Here is a 23055-nt window from a genome sequence, read left to right on the forward strand (position 1 = left end):
CTAGGGGACAGCAGTGGAGGGGAGGCTCTTTTCGTTTCTACTCCTCCTTTGGTAGAACAAGAGGAGCTTCCAGTCAAAGGGGTCAGCATAAAAGTACCTGTGGTGGTTGGGGAAATAGAGGTGCCAAAGCCGCTTAGGCAGCTGCCTCTTTGCCTTCAGGCGCTGCAGCAGCAGCCGCTCGGAAACAGTCATGAGGCCATGACGCGTGGGTTCTGGATACAATCGACCACGGCTAGTGCCTTCCCTTCCTAAAGCGGCCTCACGACAATCCACCGGGGAATCTCTCTTTGAAGCTTCCAGATCCACTCCTTGTGCAGGAAATCTTGACCCTGCTAGAGAAAGGCGCTATAGAACTGGTACCTGTAGCGGAGAGGAACAAGGGATTGTATTCCCCTTATCTTTTGATTCCAAAGAAAGACTGGGGATTGAGACCCATCCTGGTCTTGCGTTGGGTGAACAAACTTCTCAGGAAGGACAAGTTGAAGATGATCACTCTTTCTCAAGTCCTTCAGGCCCTTCAACTTCAGGATTGGTTGGTGTCTTTGGATCTACAGGATGCTTACTTTCATGTGCCGAATCATCCCAAGCACAGTAAGTACGGGTCCTGCCGTTCGGATTGACCTCCGCCCGAGGGTCTTCGCCAAGCTAATGGTGGTGGCAGCATATCTCGGGCGAGGGGGGGGGGGGAATTCACGTCTACCCCTATCTGGACGACTGGCTGATCTCCCGAGCAAGCATTGGATCACCTCGGTCTCACCTGCCGCTCCCTCCACAGGCTGGGCTTCTCCCTCAATTTCAACAAGTCGCATCTGATACCTTCCCAACAGCTCCAGTACATCAGGGCTGTGTTGGACATGTCCTTGGAAGTGCTCGCCTGCCAGGGTGAGGGCTCATCACATTGTGCAGATGGTGGACAAGTTCCAACATGCTCAGAGTCTCCCGGCTTTCGAATTCTTAAGGTTGCTCGGCCTCATGGCATCTTGCATTTTTCTGGTGCCAGATGCCAGGCTGCGGATGAGAACCCTGCAATGGGTTCTCAAGATGCAGTAGTCGCAGTTCTCAGGCAAGATGACGAATCCCGTTCAGATTCCACTCTCGGTCTCCCAGGATCTTTTGTGGTGGGCCAACAAGGGGTACCTGATGAGGGGTGAGCCATTTTGGCAACCATGGCCGGAGGTGACTGTAATGACGGACGCTTCCCTCACAGGATGGGGAGCTCATAACGCAGACAAACAGTTGTTGGTCTCCGTCGGAGTCCAAACTCCACATCAAACTGTTGGAGCTGAGGGCCATCAGGTTGACCCTGAAGGCTTTTCTGCCATCTGTGCGGAGGAAGAGTGTCCTGATCTTGACGAACAACACAGTGGCCATGCATTACCGCAACAAAAAAGGGGTGGTAGTGTCACTTCCGTTGTGCAAAGAGGCAATACAGCTCTGGTTCTGGCCAATCCAGCAGGAAATTTCGCTCTCGGCAGTTCATCTGGTCGGAGAGGAAAATGCAGCGGCGGACGATCTAAGCAGGCAGAGCACGATCTCTCACGAGTGGGAGTTGGCTCAGGAAGTCCTTCTGGAGATCGCCCTTTGGGGAACCCCATAAGTGGATCTCTTCGCCACCAGTGCCAACCGGAAGTGCGAGAGATTCTGCTCAAGGGAATTTCTTCCGAGAGGAGCCTTAGGAGACGCATTCGTAGTGGACTGGTCATTCCCACTGATGTACGTATTTCCTCCAGTCCCCGTCATTCCTCAAGTGTTAAGGAGGTTACGGAGGTTCGGATCCCACATGATCGTCATTGCTCCGCATTGTGCCAGGAGGGCGTTGTACCCGGACCGTCTAGAAATGTCCATCTGCCCTCCACGCCGCCTTTCCTACCGAGAGGATCTGGTCTCGTGCGCGTGAGGGGGGGTTGTGGTCAAGGGCATTCCAGCCAGAGGTCAGGACACTCAACCTTCACCCTTGGTATCTGAAAGGTTGAGGTATAAGGATTGGGACCTCCCGGATGACGTGATGGAGGGGTTGCTTTCGGCCAGGAGGCTGGCAACAAAATCCCTGTCCCGTTGCTGTAAGTTTTGCGACTGGTGCAGAGAACAAAATGTTGATCCTTTTCAGTATTCCATTCCAGCGGTTCTATCTTTCTTTCTTTGGCCCACAGGGGCCTAAAAGTCAGTACCATTAAGGATTACCTGGCGGCGCTGTCTATCTTCAAGCGCTCGTCTAAAGAATGTTTTTACTTTAAGATTCCTTTGATTTCAAAATTTCTTAAAGGACTCACTAATGTGTTCCTGCCGTCCCCTTTCCAGGTGCCGGTTTGGGATTTGAATTTGGTTTTGAAGTTTCTGATGGGTGATCCGTTTTAACCTTTGCACTCTTGTCCTTTGAGATTGAGAGTGAGTGAATTGCAGGCACTTTCATCTAAGCCACCCTTTACTGTGTTCCACAAGGACAGGTTTGTACTAGCAGTATGTCCTTCCTTTCTACCTAAGGTAGTGTCTGAATTTCATTTGAGCCAGAAAGTGGTTCTTCCTTCTTCATGTCCTCCTCACCCTGGTATGGAAGAGGAGCGACTCCATAGGTTGGACCCTAGGAGAGCTCTGAGCTTTTATATTTCTATGATGTCCAGGGTCAGAGTGGACGATCAACTCTTTGTGGGGTATGCTTGTCACCGATTGGGCCAGGCTGTGACAAAACAGACCTTGTCCAGGTGGATTATCCTCACCATTACTGAATGTTACCGTTTGGCGGGCAAGGACCCTCCGGAAGGGTTGCAAGCTCATTCCACTAGGTGTGTGGCTACTTCCACAGCCCTGCAGTGGGGAGTTCCTATAAAGAATATTTGTGATGCAGCCACATGAGCTTCTACCCACACCTTTATTAAACATTACTCCCTGGATACAATCCATGGTCAAGATATGGCCTTTGGTAAGGAGGTTCTTTATTCTGCCATCTGATTGGGTACTCTAAATTCCTTTCTCTTCTCCATTTTCTGGTACTGCTTTGGGAGTCTGTCAAAAAGGTGGAATATGTTGGAGGACACACTCCATTCGAAGAACAAGTTACTTACCAACTGGTAACGTTCTTTCGATTGGATGTTCCTCCAACGTATTCCACATCGCCCTCCCAGCCTGCCCCTCTGAAAAATGTCCTATGCGATTGCGGCTTATGTTTCCGCAAGGCTATGTGCAGTCAAGCAGGCATTGGATATGTGCATGACACACGTTGGGGAGGAAAAAACATAAACTGAGGCTACGGGCGCCGTGCGTCCTATTTATCACATCTGGTGACGTCGCCCTTGACTGAGGCCTTCGAGGGACATCGACCCGTCGCCATCGACGCAAGACTCCCCCTGGCAAAAAAGTTTCCGAAGTACACAGCTATGGACATTACATGTCAAAGATGTGGAATACGTTGGAGGAATATCCAATCGAAAGAACGTTACCAGTTGGTAAGTAACTTGTTCTTCTCCTCGTAAGGGTCAATGCGGACAGGTCCTGGAAGATTCACTCTTGCTGAGCCAAGGGTGATCAGGCCTTTCTGCTTGGCTTTATCTAGGATTTTCATCTTGTCACTGTCATTGTAGAAACGAGCTAAGACGGACCTGGGCCCCCCGGGATCCCTGCCGTATGCACCATCTCAATCTTCACCTTGTCAATGTTGTCTTCGAATACCAATTTTGTGACCTTATGAAGTGTCCTTTTCAGGTCTTGTTCCGACTACCTGTCCCTTTCCGGGATTCCAAAAAACCCTCTGGTTGTTCCGCCTTGAGCAGTTTTTGAGATTGTCCATGGTGGGGGGGGGGGCTGCAGTCTCTTTGCGCTGTGGGGCCACTGCGTGTTCAAAGAATAGCTCAGATGCACATCTGGGTACAAAGGCCCTCACCAGGGGCCCACTCCGTAGTGTTTGTACTGCTACGGCCCATACACAGGGTTCATTCCAACGTCATTGCCCTCTGCGCAGGCTCCCCTCCTTCCATCCGTTCCTTTCCAATGCGGTCAACACTGTTGTAGGCAGGGTGTGGGCCTCAATCTTTGGTCCACTGCTGCCGTGGTCCTAAGAGTCCCACTCCGGGGACTGGGAGTAGGCGGCACCTGCAGCTCCTTCCCTCCACCTAACGCAATCTGAGCTGCTACTCTTGACTCAACTTTGTCTGGTCATGGGTTGGTGCAACTATACGTACCGGGGCTGGTGCCTCATCATACACCTTTAGTACCTCCTGGGTGGGGCCCCCTGTGGCCTAACCGAGCCGTACACCTCGGTCCCCTCTGCAAACTTAGAACCTCAGGGTCTCCACACACTGGCAGGGGCCATGCAGCACCACCCAATCCCGCTCACCTTGAGGTTTGTGACTCCTCTGCTTCCACTGGGGGGGAGTCGACTCTCCACTCCTTCTTGGAGTGCCTTCGCGCATACCAGCGCACTAATCCTGGGACCGGCGGCGCAGCTCGCCTGCCTCCGTGTCCCGCCAGATGTCACAAGCTGGCCCACGTTGCCTGTCCTGAAACCCGGGTGCCTCCGTTTAGCCAGCAATGTTAGGGGTCCCGCACTGGTGTCCAGGGCCTCCTGCAGACTGGCTCAAAGTCCCACTACTCTTCGCCGGACCTCAGCGGGCTGGGAGAACGCCTTCCCCTTCACATACGCAGTTCTTCAGAAGCGAGGTTTTCACTTTCACCACCGGTTGCCGCAGCCCGTACTCCGCGAGTCTTCGGACTTGGAATGCAGGGGTGGTTCCCACACATCACTGTCCAGTCTTAATTGAGGGCGGGGGGAGAGTGTAAGTGAGGGCTTAGACCACTTACAAGGACCGTTGGACGTGAGAACTACGCAGAGGCTCCCTGTATCCACCCGCCACCCTGGTGGCCTCTCTGCATCCCATTATTAATATATGTTATGGAGTGTATTGCACCTTCTCTAATGAAACCAGTCACTACAAAGCCGGTTTGTTGATACCCTGATTGAGAACAAATATAAGCCATCCCAAGGTGACCTAATATACATATGTGGCCACCAGACACAAGACTCTGGGCAGTTGAAACAGCCAGAAAAAGGGCCAATGCACTACTTTCAAATACAGGACATCCCACGATTATAATAAAAATGAGTTTACTAATTTGGATGAAAGGTTCCCACCACTGCAGCATATAATGTATGTATAGTTACTGCTACGGGACTTATGGCCAGGTACAGCAGAGCCCAGTTAGATGGTATGGACACTTTAGGGAAAGATATTCCAACAGAAATTTTACCCGCCATTCAGACGATCCTCCAAGAGGACAACTAGACTGCTGATGCAGTAATAAATAATGCCTTGGGCACAGCTGAGACCTCGATCTGTCAGATAGCAGGGGCAAGTGTTATGAAGCTGCATCCCTGCCTAAGGGTGACATGTTTCAAGGTGGAACAAGAGGCCACTTTACTGGTCAAGCCAGGACTCGATACCTTTCGGAAAGTTAGTAGACACTGCTCTAGAGAGGATGAAAAAAGTCCATGAGGCACTGAAAACAATAAAGGGCTCCTCTGCAATTCACCAATCCTTTTGGAGCACGCCTTATGGACAAAGCTTGGGCCATCCTAGACAACTATTTAGCAGTGGGTAATTCATGGTATCCCAATAGCAACCCTTGACCTACTCCTCTGTTACCTCAGCAGTGCCGGGGCAGATCTAGAAGTAGAGGCTAACCTTAAGAGGGGCTGCCTCTACCTCCCAAACAGCTCCGTTCCCATGTTTCTCCAGTATGGGAAAAATAACATTGTTCACCTACCCTTGGAAGAGGATCACTTCCGACAAGTGGGTGTTTGATACCCTGGCGCAGAGTTACTGCATGGAGCTCATGTAGAAAAACACAACTTCCCTCTCAAGCAGGAAGAAAATGCAGCAAGAACATTAAAATGTTTTTTAAAGCAAGTTGTGGCACTACTGCAAAAGAATGCCATCAAACCAGTCCCACAACATTGGGTATAGCTTAGCATTTATTTTTTTAAATTATTTTTTCATTTTTCGATTACCCTAAAAAGACATAACCAAAAATCTGGTTTTAGACACATGTCCATCAAACAAAAATGGCAAACAGCTGAAGTACCGAATGACCACCCTTCAATAAGTAATCCCGTTTGTAAAGTAGTGGGATTGAATAGCAATGTTGGATATCGTAGATGCATACTTTCATATTTCAATGTTTCTAGGTAACTGTATCAGTGATGGAAGGTGAGCTCGCACCACTTTCAGTTTGAGGTTCTTCCTTTTGGATTTGCGTTGGCCCCTCCTTTGTTCATGAAGGTTGTTGCAGTGGTGGTGGCACATTAAGCTGGCAGAAAATTGCTCTGTATCCTTATTTAGACTGGCTAATAAGAGCAGAAGCACGATACACAAGGACCATAAATCTGATGCACCAACTAGGCTTTATGATCAACTAGACAAATCCAGGCCTCCGCACATCGCAAAGAAAGCAAATCCTTTTGGCAGTTTTAAACCCAGAACGAGTATCCGCGTACCACTCTCAAGGGAACAATGCAAGTAATACTAGCCCAGATTTCCTGTTTCCAAGTCCAAATGCTGATAGTGGTTAAAGTCATAAAACTGCTGGAAATGATGGCTTCCGGTATCTACATTGTTTCGCACGCATGGCTTAACATGCTCATTTTACAACAATGGCTCACATATTTCTGGCAGATGGGAAGATAGCTGTGGCGCACAGGGTGGTAAAAGCTCTTCATTGATGGGCAGAGTTCAAAATGCTCAAGGGAAGACTTTTCACCAGTCCACCAGTACAACTAGCAATCCCCACTGACACCTCACAGGTTGTTTGGGGAGCCCGTTGGCAAGTACTCACTGCACAGTGGGCATGGATACAGCAACAGGCAATTTAACACATAAAGGTGTTCGTATAGGACCATTTTGATTGCAAGGTATTCTATTTCCAAGCATTACTTCTAATCCATAGAATTCTAATAAACACAGACTATTCCACAACCATGTTGTACATAAACTGGGCAACACACTTTCAAGGCCGATGTCTCTTCTCCCACAATAAATATGGCACTGGCGTGCCAGTAGACATTTTCATTCAGGCACAGCATGTACCAGGAGAGCACAACTACCTGGCAGACAATATAAGCCACGTGCTTGTGCACGAACATGAATGGGAAATCAAGACAAATGTAATCAACTGTATTTTGACAAGATGGGTTCACCCTACAGTGGATCTGTTTGCAACAGCCCAGAGCACCAAATGCCCTCAAGAGAGTACATTACGGAATGCACTATGGTTGATCTGGTCAGGGCTATTTGCATATGCGTTCCCCCCCAACAATACTGCTTCGCAAAAACAGTAAAACTACTGCATGAACATCTAACTGATCTTTATTGCACCAATTTGAGCTAGACAAATGGGGTACCTCCCATAGGGCAGCCATCTTGGAGTCCCAGTTAGTGCTTGGGATGGATACTTTCAGAGAGGTTGTTAGTCTCTCCACCTCAAAACCTTTGTAGATTTTCTGTTATGCCCTAGCGTTTTAAGATTTCTAGGGGTTTTCTGGGGTTCCGTGCTTGCCTCTGGGACGGTTATAACATTAGAACCGCTAGTAGTCGGATAATCTCTCCCTCCTGAAAACGTAGCTTTTAATGTGTATTGGTGAAAAAATAAATATTTGGTGGAGAGGGATTTCTATGGCTGAAGGAAGGCTTCTGAAGACTTCATTGCTAGGTTGCCGTTTAGGAGTTGTGTGCTTGGCTGAACAAACACTGTAAATCTGCCTGTCCCAATTTTTCTCCATCCTGCTCCTTATTTCCAATGCCCATTCTGACTAATCCCGAGGTATCGTCACTGCGTTAAGATGGGGGAAGCCCCTTTTCTTGAGGCCAGGGAGGTGAGGTCTCTACCTGATAGTCCTGCTAGGGGTGGTAGTTAGCGGGAGGATCTCATTGGGAGGGAGGACCCCTTTGAGAGCAGTGACAACTTCGGGGGAACGCGGTATTCCCTTGACCCCCTCTCACCTTCCCACGTTAACCCTCCTTTTCTCTATTATCTGTTACTTCCATGTTCTGTAGTAGCACATCCCCAATGAGAACACTGGGACGAGGAACAGGCCACGAGGAATGATTATCACTTTCCAGAATGAGTACTTGTGTTCTAGTCTCCCAGACATGCCTATTGGTCGCCTGTCAGTTGAAGTAGGAGAAGTAATAGAACGTTGGCGTCTTCAACTTCGGTCCAGCGCGGACCAAGAACTTAGTGTGACCTGCCCAGACCCAGAGTGCCTCAGCAAGGTCTGCACAGACCCAGAGTGCAGAACAGAAAACTGTCCAAGAAGGCAGCATGCTCACAGAAGCATTCGCAGAAGGTGTGCGATGCAAGAGGCAAAACGGAGGGGAAGCAGGACGCTCTCCGGTAACCGAGGCCGCTGGCATGCATCAAAACTGCTGGAGAACTGCAGGGAAAGTACTTGGAAGACTGAGCGTCCAGAGTAGCCAAGAAAGCCGCCAAAGCTCTTGGGGGACCTGCGAACAGCCAGAGGGTGACGTCCTGGAACCCTACAGGTACAGGAGTAGCTGGTCACAGGTCTGGGGAGACCCACAGAGTGAGGAGGGCCTGAAGCAAAGCAGGAACGCAATATCCACAGAGGCAGAGAAACCTAGTGGAGGGTGTTTGGGACCCATACAATGAAGGCATACCCCTACCAGTAAATAATGGGAATACCAACTATATAAATTAAGTGGCTCTCACAGCCCTTGGCCGGAAAGTAAACCAAGACTCTGGATCAAGGGGGGGAACAGACATAGAGAACGCTAAGCATAACCAAGTGAAGGGGGTATGGGACCTAGATAACGAAGGCACATCCTCATCAGTAGCTAAGGGGAATGCAAACCTTACAAACATCTCTGACTTGCACCAACCTTGGCAGGAAAGTAAACCAGGGCTTTTTTGTGGAAGCAAATCTTGAGAGAGAGAAAACTGTGAAACTAACAGGGTGGCGTATCCTACTTGGCAGGGGAGGGTGCCAAGGCAAGGGGTACTGAGATTAGGGTCTGGGTCCCTCAAGCCAGTTTGGCCAAGGTGACCAGGCCATCCTTCCTGCAAGTGCAGTCTATCAAGGAAAGATAGACTCTTCTTTTTCATCTATTACAGAAACAGATACTAAGTTGAAGCTGGAAAGACTCTGGGGAAAGGGAGACACCACCTTGAGTCTTGTGGAATGGTTGTTTGCTTTAATGCACCTTTTTGGAACTTTTGTTTTGAACTACATAGTCTGGCTGCAGGTCGGCAGTTCAGAGAGACTTTTCCCTTTTCGCCTTTTGTTGAGTTTAGCTTGTGAGGGTGTTGGGAAGGAGATTGTCCAATCCCATCCCCCTAGCCCTATCCAGGGTAAATAGATGACGTGTAAGCCAAAGAGGGGTTTGGGGGGTGGGGGGCATTTCCCCTTATGATATAATACAATAATACAGAGATTTATACAAATAATGTTGGTTACAGGCCCCAAAACAAACGCCATTTTGCACTGACACGGATGCCATCTTTTTACTAAACCCAAAAATCATCCCTGTGCAGGACTCAGCTCTCCCATCTTCAGCGCCTTCCACAGAGTCCCAGACACACCCCCTCCTCCCCACGGAAGGGAGTACAATCATTTATTGTTGCAATTGCTTAGCACCACTTTCCTAGAATGTGCTGTCTGCCGAGCGTGAGACCGAAGCAGGCCCCTGCACCAATGCCCATATATCTCCTCAAAGCTGTTCATGCCCATTCAACCCCCACCTCGCCAGGCCAGAGCCCACCAGTTCCTGACCCTCCGCTTTCTTTCATGTCGTTACCCATATGACCCCTTCACATTGAGTATTCCAGAACACCCACCATATACTTAATCCTGCGTGGTAATATATTTTCTCCAAATCAAAACATGTCTGTTAGTGTTATGAGGCATCAGGGAACATAAATAACAGACCAAACCCACAGGGGGAGACACCTGGGAGCAGGACCCCGGTATCACTGAAGGTCTAAAATGCTGAGGTCGGAAAGCTAATTTCTGATGCTTGTGTAATCTGCTTGGATCACATGCTATGCATAGGCCGACATCTAGTGGAAGCTGCAGAGTATTACAGTTGTTGTTTTCAAAACTTGAAAATGGACGTCGAAATAGGGCGTGCCAGTAATACTATCCATAGTGTGAGGTCCCATGTACCCATGATCCCTCACGTATGTAGGTCCCTCAGATTGTTTTTTTCCGCCATCGTGAGCAGTCGCCTGTAAGCGGAGTGCATTTTCGGCTTACGCCATTAAAATTACAAAGTATTAAGATTAATATTTCTTTCTTTCCATTACCGACGCCGTACCTTGACGCGGTGAAGACTCAAGAAAGACAAGGACAAGGCTAGCCGTCGACCGGAGACCTCGATGGCAGGATGAGACTGACTGCCGACGGCTGCCTACACCGGATGGAGCGTACTCCCTTTAAGTTCTGCCCGTCCTGCAATAAAAAATACACGTGGGTCGACAAGCACAAGGTGTGTAACCTTTGCTTGCATCGAGACCACGATGAGGCTCATTGTCAGGCCTGTAAATTGCTCCGACCCAAGACCCTCAAGGATAGACAGACCAAACGTTGTGCCCATCACGCCATGCAGGCCGAGGCCTCCATGGACGTAGAAGGGGCATCCAGCGACGGCAGCGACGCCGTCCTCTCGGACAGCGAGGGTGACAGGGAACCTCAACGTTCCTCAGTGCCGGTCCCTGACCCTAACAGACAGGCCGAAGGTCCTGTTATGGGGAAGACACCCGGTGACAAAGGCACCACACTTCCCCACACTAAGCACACACCCCGCGGCAACGTGAGTGTACTCACATGCTGAGAGTCGACGGCGAAAGGCAAATCCTCGGATTTCCGGTCCTCTGAGCGCCCCGAGCCATCTCCTCATGACAAGCCTGCGAAAACAAAGGACGCCGGACTCAAAACTACATCGCCCCGCATCGCGACATTGAAAAACATTGCGCAAGCCGTCGCCGTAGTCGAGACTCGACCTAGCTCTAAAAAATCTTCTCACAAGAGCAAAGATCATAGGGACAAACACAGATCCAGTTCCCCTCATAAGGACAGGAACCCAGGGGATAACAGGGACATACCTAGGGAACAGGAACCTGATAATGATCCTGTACAAGACATAGATGAGCCTGATCCCACACATCAGCCTGATCCTATCTATTTGGAGGAAGAGGAGCTATATAGTGAGATAGCTGCCTCTACCCCTACACCTGCCTCTACCTATCCGGGGTTTATCCCCAATTAAGCTAAGTGGTCTGCCCAAGATATAGATAGTTATGCAGCAAATTTATTTGAAGAGCACCCCCAGGCTCTGGAAAACACGCCTCCCACTACCCAGGCATCAAGCTCAAACACAACACCTGTGCTCACTCAGTAAAGCCTGTCTGCCTATCCAAATTTGTCTACTTAACCGTCAGGGAAAAGGTCTCACCCCTCAGGGGCACTATATGACGAACCAGTCCACACGACACCTCGCATATCCTCTGACCTTTACGATCTGGATGCAGGAGAAGATGAGTACATAGATGAGGATAACCCTTAATAAGAGGACAATGACATTGACAACGTCGATGCAGGGGAAGGTCAGGATGACACTGAGTCGGTGGTCTTTGCCATGGACTCTCCACCCCCGCAAGACCCTACCTTACCCGATTCCCCGGTGGACAGTCGGCCCCTAGTCAATGACATATTTCTCAGGGCTGCTGACCACTTTGGGATTGAAACACAGGAAACCCAAAAAGATAAAGCTTTCGCAGAAAACATCTTGGGGGGGATAAGAAACCGACTTCTCAGTTTATACCCCTACTCAAGTCGGTACAAAGAAGGATTCAGCCATCTCTAGAGATGCCTAATCAGACCAGAGCAGTAAACCCCAGAATCGAAAAACTTTTTCAACCAGCACCTTCCGACCCTTTGTATATAAGGGGCCACCTTAGACCGGACTCTCTGGTAGTTACTAATACCTGCAAGAGAGACAGTACCCCCTTGGCCTCATCCGGAGCTCCTCCGGACAAGGAAAGTAACAAACTGTATAATATGGGAAGGAAGATAGCCTCTTCAGCGGCATACCAAGCACGTATTGCTAATAATTCTACCTTACTAGCAAGCTACGACTGCACAAAGTGGGACGAGGTTACAGCCCTTGCTGAATCAGTGCCAGAACCACTTAAGTCCAAGCTCTCCCTTGTGGCTGCCAAAGGCAGAGCAACAGTTGGTGTCCTACTAAAGAACAACTTTGACGCGGCTGATAACGCGGGGTGCGTTATTGCTGAGGCCCCTATCCTGAAACATCACGCCTGGTTTAGACAGTCAGGATTTAAACTAGAAACTCAGGCTACCCTGCTCAACATGCCTGTTGAGCCAAATGTTTTGTTTGGGAAAGCAGTTGAGGACGCTCTTAAATCTGCCAAGGAGGATTACGAGACACTTGAATCCCTTGGCCAGCAGACAGACAAACAGACCAACCAGAGGGGTGGCAATCATTTTCGACGTTTTCGTGGACAAAACGCACAGAGGCACCGGATACAGTCCGAGCCAAGGTTCCCCGTGGAACAAAAATCAACAGGCGTTACAGGGTTGCTTCTATGTGGGCGAGACAAGCGTGGTATCCACATCTGCGCAAACTGGCGATGTGCGATCCCATCAAGCTCCCGTACAAGGTCAACCTGTTGGACTCAGCACAGAGGGTCAACCATACACCCACAACCTCACTCTTAGCAGCATGGCTCCTAAAGTCATAGAGTTCGGTCACCTTAATCTTACACAACGGTGTATGGATATCCTAAATGAAGCACGGAAACCTAAAACCAGACACTGATATTTCCACAAGTGGAAGCGATTTTGTCATTTGGTACCAATCTATGCAAATCAAGGCCATAGAATGTACTCCATCACACATTCTAACCTACTTGCTCCACTAGCTAGATTAAAATTTAGTCTTTAATTCTCTAAAAGTCCACCTAGCAGCTTTATCAGCCTATACCACCTCTCAAAGTAATGTCTCATGGTGGAAAGTGCCAGTCATTAAGGCGTTCATGGAAGGAGTGAAGAGAATACATCCTCCAATCCCCCACCTGGGTGGGACCTAAATGTGGTACTAGCAAAACTCATGGGCTCCCCATTCGAGCCTTTGCATCAAGCTGCCCTTAGGCACATTACCTACATGACTGCCTTATTAGTGGCTATTACTTGCATAAGAAGAGTCAGCGAACTCCAAGCCTTATCAGTGCAGGACCCTTTCTTTGTCATCCATAAAGACAAATTGGTTTTACAAACTCACCCTAGGTTCTCCCCTAAATTCGTTTCCAAATTTTACATTAACCAATCTATTGAGCTTCCGGCTTTCTTTCAGAAACCAACTAGCTCAGCTGAGGTCAAACTCCACACACTAGATGTGAGGAGGGCGGTTCTCTACTATGTAGACAAGACCAAACCGCTTAGGAAGACTGATCAACTGTTCGTCTCCATGGCTACAGGCAGACAAGGAGAACGTTGTTTCCAAAAGAGCCATCTCCAAATGGATAGTCAAATGTATACAATTATGCTATTCATTATCAGACAAAACACTGCCTTCTTCACCAAGAGCCCACCCCACACAGGGTACTGGGGCTGCTCTAGGCTTAGACAGCATTTGCAAAGCAGCTACATGGAGCTCAGTTCCCACCTTCGCTCAGCACTACTGCATTGACACACACTCCAAGACAGATACACAGGTGGGACAAGCAGTGCTAAGACATCTATTTGCCGCTACTCCTTCTCACAACCCACCACCTTCTCATAACAATGCTCGCTAATCTATGCATAGCATGTGATCTAAGCAGATTACACAAGTATCAGAAGGAATACATTACTCCACCGTAATCGTTTTTCTGGTGCTTGTATCTGCTTAGATTCACACGTGCCCACCCTTCCTCCCTTGAGAGAAGGTGCATAGATATTATATGAGCTTTATCTGCTTCGGAACTCCGTACTCTCGCTACTCCTCATGCTACCTCATGTCAGAAAAATACAATCTGAGGGACCTACACGCGTGAGGGATCATGGGTACAGAGGACGTCACTCTAGGGGTAGTATTACTGGCTGTTACGCTCACCTGGTATCCACGGGGACGCCAACCAGCCCTGGTTGGATGATTTGCACTCTTGAACCCTCTCCCGGTCCCTCGGTAAGGCCTCTGGTTAAAGATGGGTCTGCAATATAGGAGAGCTGGATTCAATACCAGATTGTCTTTGTTTTCCCACCTCCCTTGGCCTCAACTCCTTCCTCCCCCTTGGGCCTTTTCCTCACCTTAATATTGTAAAAGGTGGATTCTCTGTCCTGCTCCTCGTGGCAGGGGTGCCTAGATTTGGGGGGCGAGCAGCGACCAAGTTACTTCACTGGTGCAAGCCCCCCTGTGGGAATCCAGCCCTGCTGCGACTCCATAGATTTGCTGCTTTACAGTCTTTGTATGCAGTTCTTATGTTCCTCTTATTTCGAATAATAATGTCTTGCTTCTTTCCTTTAAGGTATGGAAAAGTATTTTGGTGTTGTCATGCAGTTTGAAGATGAGCATGAGCCGGTAGGCGAAAGCGCGGTGTGCGCAATGCTGTCCGGTGCGTAATGCGTGGTGCTGTTTCGACTTTTATATTGCTAACCTGTGTCTTTTCTCTCCTTGCAGGTTGCGATGTTCCTCGCCGAGCGCCGTAATGTTCCAGCAGTGATACTGACCAGTAGATGACTACCCAGGTAAGAATTGTGTGTCTTTCTTCATTCGGGAGGAAATGTGAGTAAACGCTTACTAATGCTGTCTTTCTCCTCTTTCCAGGTTATGGTATTCCAGGATGCATGCGGTGCCGGATGATGGAGTTCGTACCTTCAGGTGAGTAGAACTGAAGTCAGTGATGGATTGAAGACTGGATACTGTTCCAGGTAAGTTTCGTAGTGTTCTTTCTCTCTCTGTAGGTCCTTGGTTTCAGGTAAACTGGCATCAAAGAACTGGACACAGTGAGCGTTACGCTGCCCACAGCAGAATAACGCAAAGAATGTTCTGCTGTTTGGGTGTTGTTTAAATAGCCTCAGGTAAAGTAGTCCAGGTAAAATAGTCCCAGGCCTGCCACACCCAAAGTAGTTCAGGTAAAGTAGTCCCAGGCCTGCCACACCCAAAAGACTAGACAGCATAGCTCAGTTCCTTGTAACTGAGCTATGTGTGTGCCTCCATGTTGGCTGAACCCCCCCCCCCCCCCCAAGTTAAATAGTCCCAAGTAAATAGTCCCATTCTAATGTTGGTCTTCATGATGGTTATGAGCCTTGCGCCAAAGTCGCCAGGACTGACTCCAAGAGAGTCTTGGATGAAGTTTTAAGGCCTTTGACCTGGCCCTAACTGAAAGGCTGACTTGCCAGTGTGGGCCAGGGGCAAGGGTCATGACACTGGCATGCCCTATTTCGACTTCCATTTGTTGAATTTCAAAAACAACTGTAATACTCTGAAGCTTCCACTATACGATTACAGTGAGTAATGTATTCCATATTAACCCATTGTCTCTAAGTACCCCATTCATGCAAGGATTTTATAGTTGCCATTATTCTCGTATTATCAGTTCCCATTCTTTAGGTGGAACAGTTAGGGATGTTTCATATTCTGCCCTGACCTTCACTGCAGAGTTGAGCCCAGCTGACCCACGTGCATCATGATCGACTGAGAAGCAACAGCCAATGGAGCCCAGGCATCCCATATGGAGCTGGGTTTAGTATATGTCTCCAACCAACCAAAGATACTGAAATGTTACCTATGTATACATGACGCTTGATGCCTTTTTAATGTGCTGCCTGTGTACCTTTTGGCAGAGCTCTCTCGGGCAGCAGAGTTCTTTGCTTGCATAGTTTATTTTATATAGGGTTTGTTATCCTTGCAACTTATTTCCTGGTCTCATTCCTTAACGGGGTGTATTGTCTTTATTTTTGCATATTATGAGGAAGCGTGTTAGGATGCCCACCTTCAAGGGATAGGTTAGGATTTGGACACAGGGCAGCAAACCTTACTTTGGACTTTCTGACACAGACCGTTTCATTTGCTAGTTCCGTTGAGGCAGGGAATCCCCTTTCGGCGATAGCGCTACTTTGTCCACTCTAGAACTGTGAAAGTTAGCATGCCCACTCTAGAACTGTGAAAGTTAGCATGTCCACTCCTAGACGGAATTGTGAAAGTTAGCATGCCCACTCCTAGACGGAATTGTGAAAGTTAGCATGCCCACTCTAGAACTGTGAAAGTTTGCATGTCCACTCCTAGACGGAGTTGTGAAAGTTAGCATGTCCACTCTAGAACTGTGAAAGTTAGCACGTCCACTCCTAGACGGAATTGTGAAAGTTAGCATGTCCACTCTAGAACTCTGAAAGTTAGCATGTCCACTCCCAGACGGAACTATGAAAGTTAGCATGTCCACTCTAGAATTGGGAAAGTTGGCATGTCCACTCCTAGACGGAATTGCGAAAGTTAGCATGTCCACTCTTAGATGGAATTGTGAAAGTTAGCATGTGAAAGTTGCATTTAGAAAGTGTGCCCTACAGCCTCTCCGTCAAGCTTAGAAATGTGCCCAATAGCCTCTCTGGTAAATTGAATTTAGATGTGTGCCCAAGATCCTCTGTGAAAGATGCATTTAGAAGCGAGCCCAATAGCCACTCTGTGAAAATTGCATTCAGTAGTGTGCCCAATAGACACTCTTGAAAGCTGCATTTAGAAATGTACCCAATAGACACTCTGGAAAGTTCCATTAGAAGTGTGCCCAATAACCTGGCTGTGAATTTAGTAGTGTTCCCAATAACCACTCTGTGAAATTTAGAGGCGTACCCATTAGCCGCAATGAGCGTTACATTTAGAGGTGTGCCCAATAGCCTCTCTGGTAAATTGAATTTAGAAATGTTCCTAATAGCCTCGCTGGAAAACTGAATTTGGAAGTATCCCCAATAGCCTCGCTGGAAAATGAAGTTAATAGTGCGCCCAATAGCCTCTCTGTGGAAAATTGAATTTAGATATGGGCCTAATATCCTCTGTGAAAGCTGCATTTAGAAGTGTGCCCATTAGCCACGCTGTGAAAGCTGCAATTAGAAGTGCTACCAATAGCATCTGTGAAAGTTGATTATAGAAGTGTATCCAATAGACACCCTGGAAAGTCTCAAGTAGAAGTTTGCCCAATAGCCTCTCTGGAAAATTGAACTTAGAAATGTAGCCCAGTAGACGCTCTGTGAAAATTTGCATTTAGAAGTGTACCCAATAGCCTCCGCGAGTGTTACACTTAGAAGTGTGCCTAATAGCCTCGCTGATAAACTGAATTTAGAAATGTTCCCAATAGCCTCTGTATGGAAAATTGTACTTAGAAGTTCGCCCGGTAGCCTCTCTGGGAAAGTGATTTTAGAAGTTTTCACATTGAAAGAGCATATAACCATTCTTACCACACCCCACGCTTACTCTCTCCTTTACATCACCACTCAACTAGAACACAGAGATACTATGACACCATTCGGTATAACTGTTCCCATACGAACATCCACCGCTTACTCCACATCATTCTATGTAAACACTGCTGGTCTCACACCCCCAGCCAGGCGTTTTCCTCAGGCCTAACGCAGCCACATCCGTTCCGGATAAATCCTGCCAGAACGAACACATTCTCCTGATCTCTCAACCACCACACCTACCAATAAGAATTAGCTATTACATGTGTACCGCACGAGCTGCACACATATCCGGTGCACACACGCACCTTTTGACTCTCCCTACTCTCTCTACTGATCTGAACTTCGGTTCCCAAGGGCGTTCAACCTACCAGCGCCTTCAGACCATACCAATGGTATATAAGGCGCTATATAAGTGCAAAATAACAATAACAATTACTAAAAGTCTTTGACAATCAGCATGGCACCTTTGTTTCCGTCTCTTACTTCTAAACACTCAAACCATTCCAGATATCCAGTGTGCGATTTGTTCTTTGTAAAGTGATGCATTTTGGGTGTGGTAGTCACCAGGGATTTGGTAGAGAGTGGTGGCTGTCACGAATCGAGCACATTTATCCCTTCTCCCCAAGGGAGAGCCTCCCACCTTTGAGGCTAGGGACGTGAGCCCGCTCTGCAAGACACTCCCTATGGACCTCACTGGGAGAGTCGCCCCTTTAGGGGATAAGGACTCATCTTCTGCTGTGCAACTCCCTAAGCCGTTACCAGTGATGGCATACATGGGACAATCTGATGGGCAAAGCACTACCACATTTAGAACATTGGCTGAAATGGCACTAAAGAATGCTTTTTTTTATCAAGGGAGAAGCTCTGCCGTTTTAAGAGACAACCTCCAATGTATTGCAACATGGAGGATGAAGAGCGAATACATGCCGAAGGAAGGAAGGACGGACGGACGGACGAGAGAGACGCCTAGACCAGCAGGGGAGGCCGCCTGTAAGCGTAAGACCTGACCAGGCAGAGCCGAGCAGAGTCGCTCAGCCCACAAATGTTAGATTGACTCTCAATATGACACAGATGCTGGAAAACGAGTGTGTGTAGGCGGAGAGAGGGCGAGAAAAGGAGAACCCAAGTATTGGTGGTGGCGTGACCACAGCGACTCTGTGGTGGGCAGTCTGCCTGACCAACGACATTGGCACCACCTGGTTTAGAGTGTAGCAACCCATCCAGGTAGCAGAAGGAATACCGCAACAATGAGCGAAATGAGAAAAGGATGCTGGCGAGAGCCATCCGATAAAGATGTGGAAGGAAAAGTATGGTCCCAAGCGATTGCAGGTCCCGAGGACATTCCCCTGTAAGATAGAGGTAACGGGGAGAATGGGAGGAATTGGAGGCCACATGGAATTCATTATGAATTGAAACCCTCAATATAAAATTGAAGGAAACTCGTCCCAGTAAAATTGACGAAATAATGAATATTAAATTGATTAACCTGAACTATAATAATCTGAGGAGAACCCCAAGTAAACCAGGGAACAAGTACAATAAAACTGGTGTAACACTACCATGGGAAGAGAGAAGCTAGCATGAAGTGAAGGCAAGAGAAGTCTGAGATAAAAGGTACACAGGAGATACCACAGCTGGGAAGAACGAACGTTCATTTTCCCGAAAAGGTACCCCATCTAAGAGAGTATAACTTACAAGAATACCCAAGGCCCAATATCCTTGATCAGAGGACCAATCCAAGTTCAAGACAGGTCTTGTGGAGGACAGTCCATAACGATAGGGAAAAAGCCAAAACCCTTGTGTGAGAGTTGGTACAGCAGGTGACCAGAGACTATCTAGAGAATTGGATATTAAGAAGAATTCTATTACGAAGACCATTACACCATTAGGAGAAGGGAGTCATTTTGCTGGGCTTCGTTTGTTAGATTAGTGGTAGGGTTAGAGTTTTGGACAGCAGACATATTTCATTTGGACATTTCCTCACGACTGGCTAGCACTTATTCACATAGGTAGGGAGCGCCCCATAGTGCTAGGGAAAGATGGGCCTTATTCCTATTCTTTAATCAACATGTATTGGAAATGTGATCATAGCCCGCGCCCTTTTCTGACCCGCCACAGGGATAGAATATGAATCTGGGCTTTTGAGACAACTTGTAATCTGTAGGGATTCCGGTCCAGGTTTGGCAATTGTGAGAATGTTGCATTTTGGTAGCTGTAGGACATACTGATATGTGGAGTTTGTGAAATATCGTCAAGTGTTAGACTCCCTCTGTGGAAGTATGGTTGACTCTTCTGCACTCTAGGGTTTCCGGTCAAGATTCCCCAATTCAAATGTGGTTCAGATGTTTTAGGATCTGCACTGTGTTTTGTGACCGAAAATGTGATGCATTATGGTAGATGCTGTTTTCAAACTTCCTTCTCTGTCTAGATATTACATCAACCCTTTGACCCATGTCCTGCAGGGATTGGGTAAGAGTTGTGGGAAATTCCCCTTGTACCACTTGTAGGGTGCGCGTCACAGTCCAGATGTGCAATGCTGATCCCCCAAAGCCCCCCAACCTCTCTTTCTATGGTTATGTGATAGGTCAATTCAGCACACCACCTACTGAAGGTCAGTCTTGCTAAGCCCTCACCAAAGGACTTAACAAACCCTCCACTGTTCACAATATCTACAAATATCCAAATTATTACCAATTAAATTAATCATGTTTGTCTTTTATATATTTGATATATTTTAAAGTGAATGGCATCTAAAACTTGAATTTTCTACTATTAATTGGGGTGAGAAACTGCACTACTTGTGCTTTAATTGTTTAGCCAGTCAATTGTTAGACCATTAAGAATGAAGGTAGATGTAAATATGGTCATTTGGACTCGTTTTATTATTGCTACTGAACACGTTTTGCATGCATATTTTTTAAAGAGCTCACATTTCTTTCTGTATGTTCACAAATTGATAGATTGAAACTTTTGTTTGATCTCTGTCCAGGCTGACACAATGCACCCTCTGACCAAGCATAGGAAAATAGCTTCTTCCTTCCGTGATTCATCTCTATTTGACATTTTCACACTCTCTTGCAATTTACTGAAGCAGGTAAGTGTTTGGTTGAGTAATGGCACTTCTCTCTTATGGTGTATTCGTTTATATGCATTTGCACTGAATAGCTTTGCTTGTGGTCTGCCTCTTGTAATTCTTCCTTCAAAGAATTGCAAATCTGACTTGCAAAGTAAAATGTGTGCCTGTCTGGCATTATTTATTTTAATGATTCCACTAAAACACTATATGTTCCTCTTTTTTTTGTAAATCTCTATTTCTATATGAAAAAATTAAATGAGGAAGCAAAAGCTTCTAACGGGTTGCGCTCCCACGCCCACACATTCCTCGTTTTCAGATAAGTCCTGTGTGGGGCAGCTGGCATTGAAAAAACATTTCCCAGCAGGGGCGCTGTGTGCCTCTGCACCCATCTGCTTCGGTGGGCTCCCACCTTTGCTTCATAAGTGATGGGATCTGCTGTATTTATGGGGGATAGACACCGTGACTTCAGTTTCTTTTTTCTGTATGCTCAGCATGCTGCATGGGGAACACTCGCCTCCTCAGTGACATTTTCTGCCATCTACTTTTTTTGACAAACTGATCAGTTCTTCAAAAGAACTTGGGGTGCAAGCGCTGCTGGGACTTTCCGTTGACTATTTTATAATACCGAACCACCCCGCCGCCTGCCTGGCCCTACACAATCTGCTTGTGGTATTTGGGTATGGAACACAATGTTTAGGAGTGTGAATCCTGTCCATGGATGAACCCCAAAGGTCTGATCCTGCAGCCAAATTGGCCTTGTGTAGTTTCCCCCCTGAAATCTGGAGACTCCCTCCAGAAGCCGCTCATTCGAGGAGGGCAGTATCAGTGCTTCCCATACCCAAAAAAGATTCCTCAGAGGCTTGTGACGGAAGAAAGCAAACCCACAATAAGCACTTTTAGAAGAGGAAGCACCATTCATAGTGGGACGAGACAGATGAGACCTCAGGCTCTTCATTAACAAAGGTGAGTTGTCCAGCGGCTTCACTGCTGAAGAGTTGGACAAATGTCGACTCAAAATGATCAATCTATTTTCGAAGGTGTTGACAGTCATCACCTCAGTGTCGGGAAGTACAGGAGGTCCCACTGTACCTGCAAAAGCTGTCTGGTTACTGGAAAAAAGTCACTGTTTCTCAATGCCTGGACCATATACCATCAAAAGAATTAGCGACCTAAGGTTCAATGCTGATGGCAGGATCTATAAATGCTGAAGCTTCTGTGCCCAATGCATCAAGGGCACCAATTGTTTTTCTGCTTACCAAGGAAATGTGCGGGTGCATAATGGCTTCTAGAAGTCCATATTTTCAGACCATGCGCAAAGAGATTTATGATGAAGAGGGAGACACAATACTGTTTGGCAAGGAGCCTCTGAGTCGACCCCCATGACTAGTTGGCGGTGGATACTATGTTGGCTGTTATATGTATGCGAACAGTTGTATGTATGCGAACAAGCACATGTTATGTTCTTTAAAGTTTCATGTTTTAGGTTGGGCTATCAGTATGGTGGACCATCAACCACAGGTGGGAGTGGGCATGTACATGGTTATATTGGGAATGTAGATAGTTCAGCTATGTTGTGCTTTTATTGACCTGCAATGAATAAGGATGCATCAGCATTCCAGTATGGAATTGGAACCATGCTGGGTCTTACTGTCCCAGGTAGAATGTTAGGCTTTGAATAAGAACGGTTTGCCCCGCTGGAGAGGTTGGGGCTGCCGTGATGATCTTAATTAAATGAGATGCATCGGAGACCTACTGGCTCATGTGCGATCTGTGGAATTTAATACTGGCGACGAGGATGGAGCGACCAACAGCAACCACAGCCTGGTGTTGACGCTGCACATCCGTGTGCCTGTGCGAGTGCCTACCGGAGTTGAAATAGTGAGAGGGCAGTGTCTTGCTCGAGACTCCTGCGACGTCTATCAGGTGTGCTTTAGACTTTTGGCCGACGTGCAGCCTGCGGGAAGCACGACTTGTCCCTGGCTTGATATGAGGTCCGTGGTAGTCCCTTCGGCGAGGGAAGTCTCGCGTGATAGCCGCAATGGGGATCGCCATCACAAGCCCCGGAAAGTAAAACGTTTTAGGATATATGCCTACAGTTGGTGAAAGCATACACCATAGTGGCTGAGTCCACCTTACAAATACTGCAACAGACTAGTCAAATACTGACAACCTGCATTACAGGCTGTGCTATGGAGAGGTCACCCTTTAAATGTCTGTCGTGAACTGGCAAGTTTCCTTGGAAGGACACCCATCTCCGCTGTAATCGGTGTCTTCCTCGATACCACGACTAGGGCTCATGCAAGGCCTGTAAGCTCTTTCCACCAAAAACGTCGAAAGAAAGGCAGACTAAACAGTGGGCGGCATATGTTACGCGGGCCTAAAGCCTTTCCCCCGTTGCCCATCGCTTCGGACGACAAGGAATCTGTCGGCAGCCATGGTTCCGAATCGGAAGCAATCAACCTTTCAGCGGAGCCTGCAGGCTCCCAAATGCCCGTCCCCGACAGACAGGCCGCCGGCTCTGTTA

At 47.7% G+C, this 23055-nt stretch overlaps 1 protein-coding gene across 4 annotated transcripts in view; it reads left to right on the forward strand.

Annotated features, from left to right (window-relative positions):
* The window catches only part of XPO7 (exportin 7), a 1985528-nt gene that overhangs the window by 535981 nt on the left and 1426492 nt on the right, over nt 1-23055 (forward strand). For all 4 annotated transcript variants that reach the window (XM_069617724.1, XM_069617725.1, XM_069617726.1 and 1 more), the window contains one exon: nt 20445-20549. In XM_069617724.1, coding sequence (XP_069473825.1) covers nt 20445-20549 — 105 coding nt within the window. The remainder of the gene's footprint in view (nt 1-20444; nt 20550-23055) is intronic.

This window comes from Ambystoma mexicanum, chromosome 10, assembly GCF_040938575.1.
Source record: "Ambystoma mexicanum isolate Mex_15411 chromosome 10, UKY_AmexF1_1, whole genome shotgun sequence".
NCBI lineage: Eukaryota > Metazoa > Chordata > Amphibia > Caudata > Ambystomatidae > Ambystoma > Ambystoma mexicanum.